This window comes from Podarcis muralis, chromosome 11 (genome assembly GCF_964188315.1).
Source record: "Podarcis muralis chromosome 11, rPodMur119.hap1.1, whole genome shotgun sequence".
Classification (NCBI taxonomy): domain Eukaryota; kingdom Metazoa; phylum Chordata; class Lepidosauria; order Squamata; family Lacertidae; genus Podarcis; species Podarcis muralis.
This window is the reverse complement of record NC_135665.1, coordinates 64103579-64121341: the sequence shown is the minus strand read 5'-3', so window position 1 is coordinate 64121341 and position 17763 is coordinate 64103579. Positions and strand designations below refer to the sequence as shown.

The window sequence follows — 17763 nt, the reverse complement described above, 5'->3', positions numbered from 1 at the left end:
AAGCACCCTGGTCTTTCCTTTCTCTAGTACTATCCCCTTCTGCCATTGAGGGGGAAGGTGGGCATCCATACTGCCAACTTGTCAATCACTTTCTCTGACTCCCCCTTTTTTTTAGGGGGAGGAGTCAAGGGTCAAGGGCATAACCAGCCCAGCTCAGGAGATCTTCCCCACAAATGGAGCCATTCACCCTGTTCTCTCTCATTTGTGCTGGGAACTCTTGTACTGGGAACCCTTTCAGCTCAACTGGCTTTTCAATCGGAAGAGAGAATATGCAAAGAATGAAAAGGGAAACTCTCCGGGAAGTGGCAGAGCAGTCTGACTTTGCCTCTCCAGAGAGAAACCCGTCTGCAGCAGTGAACTGGCCACCAAAGGCTAGACCAGGGGTCTGCAACCTTTAAGACAAAAAGAGCCACTTGGACCCGTTTCCGAAGGGGGAAAAAACTGGGAGCCGCAAAACCATTGCGACATTTAAAACAAATATATCTCCGGAGCCGCGATCTGACAGCGGGCGGGAAGGTGACGTCGGGACGGTGCATTACTAACGCACGCACTGCCCCCATGCGACGTCACAGCCAGTACAACGCCTGCCACAGTGGGGAGTGTCGGGGCGCACAATGCGCCTCCTCCCCTTGCTAGTATCTGCCCCGGAGCCGCGGCAAAGGTGTAAAAGAGCCACATGGCTCCGGAGCTGCAGGTTGCAGACCCCTGGGCTAGACACATTAGGCTGCATTCACACAGCCCCATTGCCACCTATGTCCAGCTGCCCTATGGCCTGCTTCAGCCTCTCATCCCAGGCTCACATGGCCTCCGGGATTGCTTCATTAGTTCTTGGGTTAAAACGAACCTTTTCTGTGACCCTTCCCTTCCACATCTGCCAGGCACAATTGACAAGGAAGATATAGCCACAGGAAACAAATTGCAGAACTGTTTTCACAGGCAAGTCTCATGGGGAAAGCCCTGCGGGGTTGAAGAGAACATGGATGGGTGCAGAATTCTCATCTGGTCCGTTAATATTCCCTGGGTTTTCCGTGCATTAGGGAAATCCAGTATCGAGGCTCGAAGCCTTAACCACCTGCTCTGTATTCTAAAAGCAAGTTCCATGGATATTCATCACACTGCAAGATGGCCTCCTGCTGGCTGCAAAGCCTTATCGGAAACACCAGTTCTGCTAGTGTTTCCTCCGAGGAAAATACTCAGAAGTACAGCTCGCCTGAGGTGACACAGACAGACAGACAGAATGACAGACATGCCTGGCATCTGCCCCAACAACAGCCACACTGGTCAGAAAGCACTCACACCAGACAGTAAGAACTTCAGAGAAATAACACTGTAAGGTATCTCGGGTTAAGAACTTAATTCGTTCCGGAGGTCCGTTCTTAACCTGAAACTGTTCTTAACCTGAGGTACCACTTTAGCTAATAGGGCCTCCCGCTGCTGCCGGAGCACGATTTCTGTTCTCATCCTGAAGCAAAGTTCTTAACCTGAGGTACTATTTCTGGGTTAGCGGAATCTGTAACCTGAAGCGTCTGTAACCTGAAGCGTATGTAACCTGAGGTACCACTGTACTGCCATTAAAAGGTAAAGGATCCCTGACAGTTAAGTCCAGTTGTGAATGACTGGGGTTGCAGCGCTCATCTCACTTTACTGGCCGAGGGAGCCGACGTTTGTCCGCAGACAGTTTTTCCAGGTCATGTGGCCAGCATGACTAAGCCGCTTCTGGCAAACCAGAGCAGCACATGGAAACGCCGTTTACCTTCCCGCTGGAGCAGTACCTATTTATCTACTTGAACTTTGATGTGCTTTCGAACTACTAGGTTGGCAGGAGCAGGGACCGAGCAATGGGAGCTCACCCCGTCACAGGGATTCGAACCACTGACCTTCCGATTTGACCTTCCCAAGTCCTGGGCTCTGTGGTTTAGATCACAGTGCCACCCGCATCTCTTATTACTGCCGTTAAACATATGCTGTAAAGCTGGGGTGGACTTGAATATCTACTCCTCCACCACTGAAGTTTCCCCACTGCACCCAACCAGCCTGTGATTATCATAAGAACAGAGGAAGGGGCTGCAGGATCAGGCCAATGGCCCATCTAGTCCAGCATCCTGTTCTCCCAGTGGCCAACCAGACGCTTGTAAAAGTGTCACCCCCCCGGATCACTCCCAGGTCCGGGGGGGTGACACTTCAGCTCTCAAAATTAGCTCTTATCCTCCAGTAAAATTACTTATACTGCCAAATCGTGAAATTAATATCTTTTACTCAATAGAGAAGACGTTCTCTCGACCTTAGTTAGTTAGTCCTTGCTTTAAATTATTTACAGGACGGGGAGACGGACTTCCTTTTTGCGCCTTCCCCGATCGTGCCTAATTCAAAAAAATTTTTTCCTTGCAAATCCAATTTCTGTATTACTCACGGGTTGTTGCTTTTAAAGTCCAATTGTTCAAAGGAAGAAGTCAGCGCTCTCCGGCCATGGCATGCGGCTTCACTCCGCAGGAGGAGCAGTCGACTCTCAGCACTGCGCCACTCACCCCGTCCCCCGTTCCGTAGCCTTTAAAAAGGCTCCTTCGCGGGTCGGGGGGGCGCAAATGGTGCCCGCCGAGTCACCAGGTTCACAGGCTACAGCGCCTGTGATTTCTAGGGGTCCCCGCGTCGCCGCAGCGGCCAGACCCAACTCCTACGGAGCCGATTCCCTCCGGAGCTCGGAGGGAATCCACCATTAGTCGATGGCGCTAACCCGGAAGTCTCCACAGTGGGTGGAGTTATAAACCTCCAGCGTTGCTCCTGGCACGAAACTGCAGGCAAGAGTTGACAGGCAGCGATTATCAAAGGATTCCCAGCCAGAGCAGCCGTGTCTGTGGCTTTTGTTGCCATGTTGTTGTTGTTGTTGTTGTTGTTGTTGTTGTTGTTGTTTAGTCGTTTAGTCGTGTCCAACTCTTCGTGACCCCCTGGACCAGAGCACGCCAGGCACTCCTGTCTTCCACTGCCTCCCGCATGCCGCGTTAAACCGGTTGAAACTATCAAATGCTCAGTCTCTTTGCTGGACGAAGAGGATGCAATAGGAGGAGGTGGCAGAGCCGCTCAGAAACAGAGGCTGCTGTTTCGATTTTGTTTCCGTATTTTTATTAAAGATTTTCTTGATTTACTAAAGTATGTGTAATGTCTCTTTCTTGTATTTTTTCCATGTAACATTTTTACAAATCAGTTTCATTTGTTGAGACATTAGGAAGAAAAGGGAGAGAGGGGTGGAGGGGGGATGGGGGGGTCGGGTGGCGATGTTTCTATTTTGCTTAATGTATGTAGGGTTTGGTGTCAGTGTCGCTTGTGCAGGTTCTCTGCTGTTCATTTGTGTTTCTTTGGTGGCGAGAGAGGTTGGGGTTGGCCTAGGATGTGGCTGTTCATTTGTGGTTGGCTGTGGTGGTCTTTGTTTCCATGTGTGAGTGGGGTGGGTGGGTGTTTTGGATCAGGTTAGCCATATTGATTTGTGTGCTGTTGGTGGATTTTTGTCATTGTCTTGTTGGGCTGTGTATGTGATAAAGGGAGCCATACCGGGGTGAAGGCGTCTTCTTCTGTTTGTCCCCATGTCAGTTTCAGTTTATCGGTTAATTTTTCTAGTAAGGCTGTTTCCCATACTATTTGGTACCATTGGTCCATACTTACTCCTGACAGGTCTCTCCACTAAACCAGTGTTTCCCAACCTTTTTTGGGCAAAGGCACACTTGTTTGATGAAAAAAATCTCGAGGCACACCACCATTACAGCCCCGTGACGTCAGCGCGCAGCGTCACGCCGGGAGGGACGCACGAAAGTGTAAGTTTCAATTTTTTCCCCTCCCCCTTGCCGGGGAACCTCCAAGCTTTGGGGGTGGGGGGGAGGAGGCAGCAAAGCGAGGGACTGAGGGACTCCTCCAACGACAAGGGTTGGGGAAGAAGAGAAAGGGCTATTCCGCTCCAGTCACGGGAGGGGAATATGTACTGGCCCAACTGGTGTGCGGTCTTCGGAAAGCGGGGTGCGGGAAGGAAGCCTAGGCTCGGGGTCCACCGACCTCGGCGGAGAAAGGCAACAACCGAAGCCTCCCGATGGTTTCGGGGGAGACGTTCAGAGCTTCCCTGGGAGTTTCTCAGCCTGCCTTTCGGAGGAAGAGGCGGAGGGGGCCTGGGGATGGCGGTGGCCTCGGCCTCGCCCTCCCTCCGTCCCTCTACCTTTGTAGTGGACGCGCAGGTTGTTCTGCGAGAGGCCAATGTAGCTGAATTTGTCCTTCGGGCTCCAGGAGCGCAGCAGCGGCGTCTCCTGCTCGTCCACGGCCGGGTAGAGCCGCTTGAGGCGCCGCTTGAGCTCCTTCTCCTGCTCGTTCAGGGCCGGGTCGCCGCCGTGAGGGAAGGGCACCGGGGCGCTGCTGCTGCCGCCGCCGTTCCCGGCAGGCATGGGCCCAGCTGAGGCGGCGGCAGCTGTTGTGGTGGTGGCGGCGATAGCGGGCGGAGGAGGGGGCGGCGGCGGGGCCGAGGTGGCCGGCGGGTGGAGCAGGAGGGCGGCCGAGGCCGGTGAGGGAGTAGGGTTGCCCGGGGCTTGAGGAGCCGTCGCCGGGAGTTGCTGCTGCTGTTGTTGCTGCTGCTGCCCGGACATGCCGGCCTCCTCCTCCTCATCCGCTGTCTCGCGCTCCTCCCTTTTGCGCGCGCTGCCCCGCCGCCGCCCCATTGGCCGGGTCCTGTCAGCTGATCCTGTGCTATTTCCTGTGTGTGTGTGTGAGGGGAGAATGGAGAGAGAAACCTCGGCACCACCACCGCGGAGCCGCCCCCGGCTCGACGCGGATCCTCGCCGCCACCGCCCCGCCTCTCGCCGCCCGACTCGCCCGCCTCCCTCCCACGGCACACCAGGCACCAGGCAACCGGAACACCGGTTGGGAAACACTGCACTAAACATCTTCCAAGACAACAATGCCCATTTACACCACAAAGAACTCATAACCCACCAACTTTCAGCAGCCAGAAACAGTAAAGGTAAAGGTAATAGTAAAAGTAAAGGTAAAGGTAAAGGGACCCCTGACCATTAGGTCCAGTCATGGCCGACTCTGGGGTTGCAGCGCTCATCTCGCTTTACTGGCCGAGGGAGCTGGCGTACAGCTTCCGGGTCATGTGGCCAGCATGACTAAGCCGCTTCTGGCGAACCACAGCAGCGCACGGAAACACCGTTTACCTTCCCGCCGGAGTGGTACCTATGTATCTACTTGCACTTTGACGTGCTTTCGAACTGCTAGGTTGGCAGGCGCTGGGACGGAGGCTGCTGTTAAACTGTTCTCAGCAAGGAGCTGGCATCCAGGCAGTCTGGAAAGCTACAAAGAGAATTTCGCCAGAGGGAAGACTTTCCTGTCGCCCAGGAGGCATGCAAACAACTATCAAAGGAAAGTGGAGAGGGACAAGGGGTAGGAGGAGCCCCTGCGAAGGTTGCATCTGCCAAGCATCTGACTCTGCCTTCTAGCAGACCTGAAGGAGAGCCTTCAATCAGGCTGATGGGTGACTTTCAAGAATGCAGGAATCTGAAGAGGCTTCTGAGGGAGGGTCCTGAGAAAGAACAGAACCATTTGCCCTGCAATGCTGGGTGTGTTTACTTGGAAGGAAGGCCCAGGTGAGTGTGCGCAGGATTACAGCTTGAATTCGGGTGCAGAGGCTGATGGCTCTCAGAGACGGGTGGGAGTTGCAGCAGCTGGAGGGCATCAAGTTGGGGAAAGCATGTCACACCATAATCTTATTTATTTCGTAAAATTATTACACCGCTTGATTGTAAAAAACAAAAACAAAAGAACCCAAAACATATACATTAAAGTGGTTTACGAAAAGATAAAAAAATCAAAACCAGGAAAAAATAGCAATACATATCAAAAGTTAAAATACTGAAAGAGATTAAAATTCACAGCAGCATTTCTAAGCATCTGGGGAGGCCTGCCCAAACAAGAATGTTTTTAGCAGGCACCAAAAAGAACACAGTGAAGATGCCTGCTTGATATCAATACCCAGGGAGTTTTGAAGTTTAATAATAATAATAATAATAATAATAATAATAATAATAATAATAATAATAATATTTATAACCCACCCATCTGGCTGGGTTTTCCCAGCTACTCTTTAGGCGCTGCCACACTAAACAATCAAGTTCTTCCAAATGTGGAAATTGCTTTGCAAAAAAAGGCATACAAAAATGTGCACATTGTGAGAAATTTGCTTTAGAATGCTGATAAATTTTCACTAGGGCTCAAAAAAAGAAAGAAAGAAAAAATTGTGAAATGAGCTTGAAACTGGGGGTGGGGGGTGGGAAATGAGAAACTTGGAGAAACAGACATTGGCAAATTGACCCATCCCTAATCTGGCCCACGCCAGATTTGAATTTGCGCCCTCAGACTAGAGCTGGGTTTGAATTCCAGGTTGATTCGCACGCCGGTTTGTGGTGGTTGTTTTGTAATTCATTGGTCTTGGAGAGAAGGATGCTCCAATCTTTCTGCCATCCCAGTTCACACTCCCACAGGGCTTCTTCTTGTGAGTCAAGGACCCGCCACCCGCATAGGCGTATAATAAGCCACAAAGACACATTATTTTACGTTAATGGGCAAAATTAGGCCACAACTTTTATTGGTTACAGCATGTGAGTAGTATTGGCTTAGGCATTGAGTGAAACAGCAATACCAGACTCCACGGGAGTCATATCAGGGTTAACAACCAATGGGAGGAGCTTGTTGATGCAAATACAACTGGAAGCTCCCCCAGACGTCACCGGGGATCGTGCCATGGCCCTAGCCACCAGCAGGGCATCGGACAGGATCCACGACCGCCGGATTCCTTTAACGGAATACCCAAAAGAGGAGGGCTGGATGATGGCCCATACCCAATCCTCCAACACAGCACACATATCCCAATGCCTAACTGCCACCCGAGCCAAAAGGCTCGCTGCCAATACCCTCACTGATGCAACCAATTCCTAATACTTCTGATGATGCCTGCCAACCACACATCATTCCCTTGATCGGAAAGATGGACACCATCATCACAAAAAAGAACCACGTTGCTGAAACAGATGTCAGGGTGTGCGATCATGTGGCCATTCATATATAGCAGCTTGCGGGCCACCACACCATTCAAAAGTTTCCTGGATTTGTCAATAGCAGGAACAGGCTGGGAGCTGAGCGCTGCCACGGCTGTTTAAATGCAGCTAGCCCCGCACACCAGCCGGCCCTATTGGTTGGCCTGAAGGCTTGGCCACGGCAGCTGAACCAATCAGGAGCAGGGAGCCGTACATGCCTCTCTGCCCCTGCGGGAAGCTGCTCCCCTCACAACCCCTCCTATCTGGGAGGAGGAGAGGCCTTCAGAAATAACAGACGTGGCCCTCACAGTGTTTGATCTGGGCAAAGATCCCCACGGGTCTCCCGTCCACCTGCCTGGCAGAAGGCAGGGGGCAGCTGCGAGTCTGGCCTGAGGAGGGCAGGATGCTATGCACATCCCATCTGAGAGAAGTTCCCTAAAGAACCGAACTTCCAGTCTGGCACTGAAGGAGACAAAGACTAGGAAAGTCCCACACGATGGAGGATGAAGTTAATGGACTATGCAGAACTAGATAAACTAACAGGAAGGATTCGAAACCGGCAGGACCAGAAATTCACGGAAGACTGGAGTAAATTTACGGACTATTTGAAAAGTATTTGTGAAGATCAGACGACGTTTGTAGGTTTGCAAGAAGTTTTGTGAGAAGTATTATTGGAAGTATTGCAAAAATGGAGAAGGGGAAGGATGATTTGTTAAGAGATGTAAAGGCAATATAAAGTTAGGAAATGCATAAGAAGTGGTTAAAACAGTGGATCATCAGAGGTGCTGATGGAAGTCTAAAAAGATTGTATAAGTGATAAGTTTTGTGTGTACATTTTATAATTGATATGTTAAAATAAAAAAAAAATTAAAGGAAAGTCCCACACGAGGAACCTCTTTGGAAAAAGCTCCCCATTTCACTAAACGCCATTTACCGAGCATGGGGTGAGCTTCTGCGTAACGCAGAGGTTCAAAATGCCATGGCGCCGTGGGTGGCAAGGCCATTCATCCAAAGAGAATGCCTCTGGCAGAGAGCGTGCGCTTCCTTTGTAATTACAGATTCCCTCCCATTCATTAAGGGATCAGTCAGACAAGGTCCATGCGCAAGCCCACCCCTTAGATTAGCCTGTAGATCACAACCGCTGCTTCCCCTGCGGGAAACACTGAAATTCCTTGGCAAACGCCCCTTTAAGTGTAACAGGCAAGCGAGACCAGAGACAAACTGCGAAGCGAATTTTGTCTCCCTCCAGCTGTCTGTCTCTCCAGCTTGAGCTGCCCTTGCTAGCGATGCACAATGTCACGTTTATCCTCACCATTGGAGGCAATCGAGAAATCAGAGAAAGGGTCTATAAAAAGCACTCAGGCTATTAATACCTGTATGCAAGGGAGAAAAGCAGGACTGAAACAAGACAGGGAGGGATGATTCCTGGCCGTGCTGAGCTTAATTTGTTAGGGTTTAGAGCTGCCGGATACCAGGCAGTTCCTAAAAAGCGCTGGAACACAGATTTGTCTTAATATCAAACACTGGCAGATATTGCATGGTTTCCGCACCTGCAAGATGGCTGGTTCGTCTTGCTCAGTGCCTCTCCACTTATGAACCAGCCCATCCCTGTGGTCTTCATTAGAGGCCCCTCCCTGTGCGCCCCTCCTGAGGAAGGTGCAGAGGGTGGCCACACGAGAACAGGTGTGATGGCCTGGGATTCAGACTCAGAGGCTGAACCTGAGGAATCCCAGCCTGCACAGGAGTCCCCGACTCCAGAACCAGCTGAGCCGGGGCTGGGGCATGAGTCTGAAGGGTCCTCACCTGTGCTGGATCCTCAGAAGCAGACACCAGCTGAGTCTGCTCTGGCTCCTGAGGTGATGGAGGACCCATTGCCTGCAGGTGCTCCACTCTCAGCCCTGTCAGAGGAAGCAGAGGTTGCCTCTGGGTCTGATAACCCTCCAGCCTCTCCTGAGCTGCAGAGGCTCCAGGCAGAGAGGCGGAGGGAACTAAGTTCCTGCAGGAGGAGAGCTGGCCTCCAGGCCAGGAGAGGCGAGTCACCAGAGGATCAGGGCCACCCTTTGCTTCCGGGCAGATAAAGCTGGCCAGCCCCAGTCCCAGGTTGCGGGAGCAATGTTGTTGCTAGCCTGTTCCTGCCTGCACCCTGTCCCGCTCTTCTGCCAGAGTTCTTGACCCCACCCGACTCCCCACCTTGGACCCGGCTACAGCTTTGACGGACTGCCTCCATACCGCACCTTTGACCTCGGACTGGACTCGGACCTCGCCTCTCAGTTAGCCCCCGGGACCAGCACAACAGGCCTTTTCAGTGGTGGCTCCCCATCTGTGGAATTCCTTCCCCAGAGAGACAGGCCTGGTGCCATCCTTGCCAGTCTCTGGGGTTTTTCTTTCCTTTGGGAATCACCTTGCCTCCCTCCAATGGTGGTGCTCATCTTTTAGTGGGGTGGGTAGGACTTGACCATATTAACAGACCCTCCAATTGTCCCTACTTTCCAGGGATGTCTTTGATGTAGATAAGCTGCCTGGTTTCTGATTGGCTGTCCCTATTTTCATTGGAGAAATGTTGGAGGGTAAGGAGTTATCTGACCCTTGAGCCGTCGGAAGGCAATCCTGTATAGGGAAGTGTTTTTTTAATATTTCATGTTTTATTATGTTGTTATATACCGTATTTTTCGCTCCATAAGATGCACTTTTTTCCTCCCAAAAAGTAAGGGGAAATGTCTGTGCATCTTATGGAGCGAATGCATGGTCCCTGGAGCCGAATTGCCCAGGGGCAAAAAGCAGATCATGCTTTTTTTTTTTTTAAAGAAAGAGGGAAGTAGGTGTTGAAACAAAGCCGCTGATCAGCAAGCGATCGGGAGGGAGATAAGGGAGGCTAGCGGCAGACGAAGGTGATTGACTATATGGGACTGGCAGAGATGACCGGCAGTATCCGTGACCAGGGGAAAGAGACAGTGGAAGAAGACTGGAAGAAATTTAAAATATATCTTAAAAATTGCTGTAAAATTGAGGAGTGTTAAGATGTTAAGGAACTAAGAAATAGAGAATTGCAACTGTAATCAATAAGTTAAAGAAAAAAAAAAGATTCAATGAAAGTGAATTAAATAATTAGTTAATTGGAGGAGTTGCTGAAGAAATGTAAAACAAGGATGCAGAAAAGGGGAGGTATGGGGAAGTCCGGGAAGTAAGGTGTATGAAAATAAGATTATGAAATTATACATGTTTTTATGTTTGTATGTTTTTGTTCTGTGTATTGTTTGTTTTTATTATGTGTTTGGAAAATTAATAAAAATTTATTAAAAAAAAAAGAGAGATAAGGGAGGCTAGCAATAAAGGAGGCTGCCTGGGAGGGAGGAGGTAAAAGCACATGGATCCTCAGGATTTTTGCACTGGGTCACCCCAAATTCACCATCAGATCACATAGCATGTCCATGGCTACAGCCTGCCCCCCAAAAAATCACACTTCCACTGTTTCGTGGGGCCTCGATGGCACAAAAATGTGGTTACAAAGCACGGACCCACATGGATCCTCAGGATTTTTGCATTGGGCTACCCCAAACTCACCATCAAATCACATATCATGTCTTTGACCACAGCATGAACCACAAAAATCATACATCCACTGTTTCATTCAGAATATTTTTTTTCTTGTTTTCCTCCTCTAAAAACTAGGTGCGTCTTATTGTCAGGAGCATCTTATGAAGCGAAAAATACGGTATGTTGGAAGCTGCCCAGAGCGACTGGGGCAACCCAGTAAGATGTGTAGGGCATAAATAGTAAAATTATCATTATGGAATGAGACATCCCTATTTTCATCAGAGAAATATTGGAGGGTATGTATTAATATGTTAATGAATGAATATTTTGTATTGTTAATTATTTTAATTTATTTCTGATTTTAAATTGTTTTTGTTGTATTTTATCTTGTCGAGTTGCTTTGAGGTTTTGGGTTTTGTTTGCTTTTTGACTGATAAATAATATTACACCCCCCCCCTCATTGTTTTAGGCCTCATCCGGACTTCCTTCTGCGCTGCGTTTCCACAAGTCCAAACTTTAAAACTCCACGTCGGAGTGATTTTATTTTTGTCTCAGCACGTTCCTTGGGAAAACCCACATTTTACCACTGAAATGGAGCAAACAGCAGCAGGATTTTCTGCAGATTGCTGATGCAGAGGTAAATTGCAGATTTCGGTGGGGAAAGCTTTGGGACAAAAACAAATGGAGAAACACTCAGATACAGAGCTTTAAAGCGCAGATCTGTACTTTGAAAGCACAGCAAAAAAGTAAGTCAGGATAAGCCTGTCAGGATATATATGTCGTATTTGTTGTTTTCGTAAACAGCTCGGAGACTGTTTCAGTATTAAGTGGTTTGCAAATACCGTATTTTTCGCTCTATAGGACGCACTTTTCCCCCTCCAAAAATTAAGGGGAAATGTGTGTGCGTCCTATGGAGCGAAAGCAGGCTCCTTGGCTTCAGCGATAGCAACGCGAAGCCTCCGAAGTGCAGAGGCTTCACGTTGCTTTTGTTGAAGCCTAGAGAGCGAGAGGGGTCGGTGCGCACCGACCCCTCTCGCTCTCCAGGATTCAGGGATAGCTGCCTGAAGCCTTTGGAGCACAGCGCGAGTTCCCGTTGCGCTCCGCAGGCTTCGGGTTCCTTTTGCTGAAGCCGGGAGAGCAAGACTCTCCTGGCTTCAGCAGAGCGGGAGAGCTGCGCAGCGCCCCTTCAGCGAAGCAGGAGGAGAAATGGAAGGGGCTCCGTTTCTCCTGCCGCTTCGCTGAAGGGGCGCTGAGCAGAGAGGGGGAGAATTTTTTTTTCTTTTTCTCCCCCTCTAAAACAAGGTGCGTCCTATGGTCGGGTGCGTCCTATAGAGCAAAAAATACGGTATATGCAAGAAATCCTGGCCATTCTGTCTACTGCTTTTAGACATGACCCGGACACCTTCCAACCATTGTACCAAAAAATTTGATTGCACAGTGGTGGGACCACGGGGTCCAGCTCTGCTGCTGAAACATGAAGCAGCTCTCACTTAAAAGAGAAAATCATGAAGAATTTACAATGCGCAACAACAGCCAGTGTTTTGAGGGTGGGGCTTACGGCAGAAGCCCCATTTGCGTCCTGATGCATTATTTAGTCCAAACTACTTTTGAGTCCCTGTGAGGAAAAGCAGAACAAACAAAATTTGAAAAAAGAGATGCCGCTGCCGGCCTGCTGCATTCCCATGTTTTCTGTACTCCTGCCTTTTTCAAGACCTCATTTGTGGTCACTTCTTTTCAGTAAGCCTAAAACCCTGCTGACGTCAGGCAGGCAAGCAGGCGCCTTCGCTGTACCCTTTTTGACACTTGCTAAAAACATTTCTGTTCAGACAAGCCTCCCCAGATATGGAGAACGCTGATGAGTTTTATAACCTGTTTTTAGTTTATTGCTGATTTTAATTGCTTGGCAGTTTTAAGTAGATTTGTATTGCTTAATTAATATTAATTGTTTTATTCATTTTGTAAACCACTTTGAGGTTTCAGAGGATAATTGTGCTTCAGTTTGTGCATTGGTTTCAAAAGTGCCAACTGGGTACCTTCTTGTAATAATAATAATAATAATAATAATAATAATAATAATAATAATAATATTTATACCCCACCCATCTGGATAGGTTTCCCCAGCCACTCTGGGCGGCTTCCAACAAAAGATTAAAAATACATTAAAACATCAGTCATTAAAAACTTCCCTAAACAGGGCTGCCTTCAGATGTCTTCTAAAAGTCAGATAGTTGTTTATTTCCTTGACATCTGATGGGAGGGCGTTCCACAGGGAGGGCGCCACCACCGAGAAGGCCCTCTGCCTGGTTCCCTGTAACCTCACTTCTTGCAGGGAGGGAACCGCCAGGAGGCGCTCGGAGCTGGACCTCAGTTTGAAAATGGAATTTCTTCTCTGTCTGCAGCCACCCCAAAGCTTGGTGGTGAAATAAAAAAAAATTAAGGTCTTATGTATATAATAAAGGTTCATAAATGCACCAAGCAAACACGTACATAAATATGTAAACCACATGTCTGAAGCAGCACAGGAGAACAGCCATGAAGCCATTTTGACTCCCAAACTGACCAGGTGTTTTCTCTGCAAAGTCAAATGGAAAAGCCTCCCCATTGTCTTTTCCTTCACAAATCCTGTCTGTATGTCTGTGTATGAATAGGGTGAGCCTGTGACCTATTTGTCACTACAAAAGACTGGCCAGGCTCCCCAGGCAATCCAATCAAATAAGCATTAACAGGTAACCTGCCAGACAGGAGGTAAACAACGCACTCAGATTTCTGGCAAACAACGCGCTCAGATTTCTGCTGTAGACCACCCCTTTCTGTGATATAGGTATGATGTGTCTGGGGGGTGGTCTTGAGCTACACCCCTTTCTGTGATGTAGGTATGATGTTTCTGGGGGGTGGTCTTGGACTCCAAGGCAGGCAATTTAGAATGTCTATATAAGGGCGGGCACACCTTGGTTCTGGGTCCTCCTCCTTTCCTGCGTGTGAAGGGGCCACCCTGTTGCAACAGTTTAATAAAGATCAGGCTTACGAGCTGCTTTGCTTCTCAATATCCTCTGGTTGTCCTCTGTTATTTTCTCCGACCGATGGAGAACCTGCAAAGGACTCTAGAAGGGCTCTTGTGTCCCCCATAAGGGAATAAGGGCAGAGATTTTGTTTATTACCGTGGCTAGTTTGGCCCTCAGGTTCCATACTAGCAGCTACAACATGCCAATGTGAAAACCTCAAAGGGGGGGGGGTATTTTAAACCACATCCTGTAGAGCAAATCACCTGCTTCAGCCTGCAGATGCTCCCTCTCTGGTCCAGCCATAAACTGCCTTACCTTTGGCATCTTGCGGAGGTTGGGAGACAGCTTCAGGCAGGTGACGTGGCCCCGGTCATCCCCGATGATGATGATGGGGTAGATGGCATTGAACTGGACATGGGTGATCTTGTTCCTCTTCTTGGCCACCACCGGCTGGTTGCAGATGGGCTCGTATTTGTTCACGCTCAGGTCGAAGACGTGGGCCTGGCGGGAGACACAGGCGACGGCTGAACAATGTTCCTTTTTTATTTCTATTTTTTATTTATACTTTTCAAGTTTATACCTGTCAGGGGCTCAGGAGCAGAGGCACAGGGGAGAGAGGAAATGGAGAGCGAAGGGGAAGAATCTGAGGGCAGCGGAGGGGAGAATGACAGTGACCCGAGAGATTCCATGAGCCTCTCCAGCGAACCAGAAGATTCCCAGAAGGGGGCGCCGATGGTCAGGGCAAGGGGGGTCCCAGGGGGGACGCACCAGAAACAAGGGGCCAGCGGGGACTCCCAAAGCAGCAGCGGGAGATCAGGACCAGCTTCCCCACCAGAGCATAGTGGGGGGGAAGAGTCCCATGTGTCAGGGCCAGCGTCTCCTCCAGCGGGGAGAGAAGATGAGTCAGGGGTGACCACGCCTCTATCGGAGAGTGGGGGAACGGAGGGGAGGTCAGATCCAGCTAGCCTCACCGAAGGGGGAAGCAGTGACAGGAGCAGTGTAACGGTCAGGAGGAAGGTTGCCGGCTGGGTGCGCGCGCCAAGTTCGAATGTACAGGCGCGCGGGACAGCAGAAAACCCGGATTGGGAACCAGGTCCTAAAGCCCGCCGGAGGCAGGGGGAAGACTCAGGGGACTCAGCGTCAGAAGAGTCTAGGAAGGGCAAGACCCCAGCGGACAGGCGGAACCAGATGAGGAAAGAGCAAAGGAAGAGGTGGAGCAAGGCTAGAGTCTTAAACTGGTGTCTGGGGGGAGGAGATTCAGACGGAGCTTCAGCGGTCTAGAGTTTGAGACGTAGAGTTGCGCGCTGGGGCTGTGAAAGCGAAACTGAACTTCAATAAAGACTTTTGTATATAACAACGAACTGGCGTTGGTCCTTTGTGAGCTGGGACCTCGGGCAGCTCTGACAATACCATTCACTAATTTTACAATCGTTTTGACATTTCAAAACTTGACTTCCTTCCCCCTCTCTCTGCGGTTCCTTAAATTTATTTTTCACATCTTCTGCATATCCAAATTAACTTAATTTGCTCATTTATTCATCTTCTTTAAATATACAGTGGTACCTCTGGATACGAACGGGATCTGTTCTGGAGCCCCATTCACATCCTGAAGTAAACGTAAGATGCGACTGCGCGTCTGCGCGTGTCATGTTTTCCCACTTCTGCACATGTGCGTGTCATTTTGAGCGTCTGTGCATGCGCAAGCGGCGAAACCCATAAGTAATGCGCTCCGTTACTTCCGGGTCGCCGCAGAGCACAACCCGAAAATACTTAACTTGAAGCTACTTCAACCCGAGGTATGACTGTATACTCTTATGAAACTGCAGGTTATTGCAACAATCCTGCCAATGTTTTTATCTGTTCACAATTTATCGGTAAATATTCAATAAACCATTTTCATTTCTTTTTTAAAAATATAATTATCAGGGAACTGCCATCGGCTCAGGGGCGAGAGGGGAAAAGGCGGATGGATTACAGAGAGCCCCCAAAGATCGTGGGAAGCAGCACTTCCTCAGCAGAGGAAGGAAGCCACGCCTCCAGTGGAGAGGAGATGCAGGGCTTGGAGGAGGCGAGGCGGTGCCAGGACACCTTGCCTGAGCAAAGCGGGGAGGAGGGAGGTCCTCCGTTACCCACCCCTTCCTTGCACAGTAGGCTTCTGCGCAGAGAGGGGAGGCGCAGACTGGGGGTCAAAAAACTACTCTGCTGGGGAAGATTTAAGCACCGCCCACTCCCAGATTCTGCCAGTGCATGAGCAAGACATGGAACAGAGGCGCTCTGCTTTGCAAGGGTTTTTTTAGCACCAATAAGAACAATAAGAACAGAGCATGTTTTAAGAAGAGCGTGGAATGTATAAGAGCTCTGAAATGACGCAGTTAAAAATGCCGTCGCCATATTGGGAAGCTCTGTTGGAGGACTTAAGTCTGAGAGGAGAAACAGAGAAATAGAGCTGCTTTTATATCGTGGGTGAAACTCCTCAGAGGGATTTAAGAGTGACAGATCTGTAATTAATGATGGAAAGAGCGATGTTATCTATGAAGGCGATGATAGATGGAAACCATCTCGATTTGAGGATTGGAAGAACGGAAAAACTCTCACAGGATTATTATTATTGGTGTTTATCCGCTTAAGGAGACTATCAGAAGAGATCATAAAGAAAAAAGAGAAAATATATGAACAAGATGTGATGTGGAAACAGCAAGATAAGACTGGATAGAATTATGAACTTTGTTTGGACTGATTTGGTCTGATTTGGACATTAATGCAGTAGTAAGAAGATGATCAGAATCCCCCTTCGGATCTTGAAAAATGGGTCCCCCCAACAAAATTTAAAATTTGGCTTTGTAATTCGGAATTTATGTGATGTGATTTAATTTGATGTGATTGGCCGGTTAATAAAAAAATTTTATTTAAAAAAAAGAAAGTTTTAGCACAGAGTAGTGAGGCATCTTGCCTGATTGCTCTTGAGCAACCACCCAATACCCCTAACAATAATAATATATTGTTATCTTGATTCCTTATTCTTCCGGTAAGTTTTGCCATTTCTGCATGTTCCACAAGTTTTTGTAACCATTCTTCCTTTGCTGGGACTTCTGCTTCTTTCCATTTTGGAGTAAGTAACATTCTTTCCGTTGCAGTTGTACACATGAATAAGTTTCTGTACAGTTTAGGTAGTTCTGTCCCTATAATTCCCAAAAGAAAAGCTTATGGGTTGTTGTTTTTTACAAAGTTTTTCTTTAAAAAGGTTATTTTAAACATCCTTTTCATTTCATTATACATCATTTCCTATGGGAAATGGCTCAACAACGTTCCTAACGTTGCACCGGTGGAGAGCACATAAGCCTGTTACGCCCCATTATGCCCCGCCCCTTTTTCGGCCACTTCTGGGTTGCACCGACGCGACCGTGTGCTGTGGTGCATATATTGGACAAGTATAAAATGTCCATTGCCTGTACAGTGAAGGCACCTGCCTGGTATCAATTGGCAGGGAGTTCCAAAGTGTTGATGCTGCCACACGAAATGATTAAGTTCTTACAAATGCAGAACAGGTATTCCGTGGCACCTGTAGCAGTGCCAATTCCACCAATTGAAGCGGTGGACAGAGTGGGCAGATGTGGAGTGAAGCAATCTCATAGGTAAACTGGTCCCAAGTCGTTAAGGGCCTTATATACGGTACTAAGGTCCATGAATAATCCTAGTTTAGAGGTCCCGGGCCCTAAGGAAGTCAGACTATCCTCCACCAGAGCCAGGGCCTTCTCAGCGATGGCTCCGACCTGGTGGAATGCTCTGTCCCATGAGACCAGGGCCCTGCAGGATTGAACTTCCTTCTGCAGGGCCTGTAAGACAGAGCTATTCTGCCTGGCTTTCAATCTGAACTTACCCTGATCTTTTATTCCCCTTCCTTCCCTCCCTCTCCTCTTTTTATGAAGGTTACCCGCTCTGGGATCCCACAGCTAATTCTCCCCTGGTCTCCTCGCTAGCCCAAATAGGACTATATTTAGCCAGCTAGCCCTGGTGATCATCTAATGTTTATTGGATGGATTTACCCCCTAAATTGATTTTGGAATTCTGAATTTATTGTTATTCACTTTTTATACTGTATTTTATGCTGTTTTTTGTTGCATTAATTAAGTGTTTTAAATTTATTGTTAGCCGCCCTGAGCCCGGTT

General features: G+C 48.8%; 1 protein-coding gene across 1 annotated transcript in view; it reads right to left on the bottom strand.

Annotated features, from left to right (window-relative positions):
• Window positions 1–17763, bottom strand: part of DNAI1 (dynein axonemal intermediate chain 1) — a 164852-nt gene that overhangs the window by 30264 nt on the left and 116825 nt on the right. Inside the window, exon 19 of the mRNA XM_028748145.2 lies at window positions 13913–14098. Coding sequence (XP_028603978.2) covers window positions 13913–14098 — 186 coding nt within the window. The remainder of the gene's footprint in view (window positions 1–13912; window positions 14099–17763) is intronic.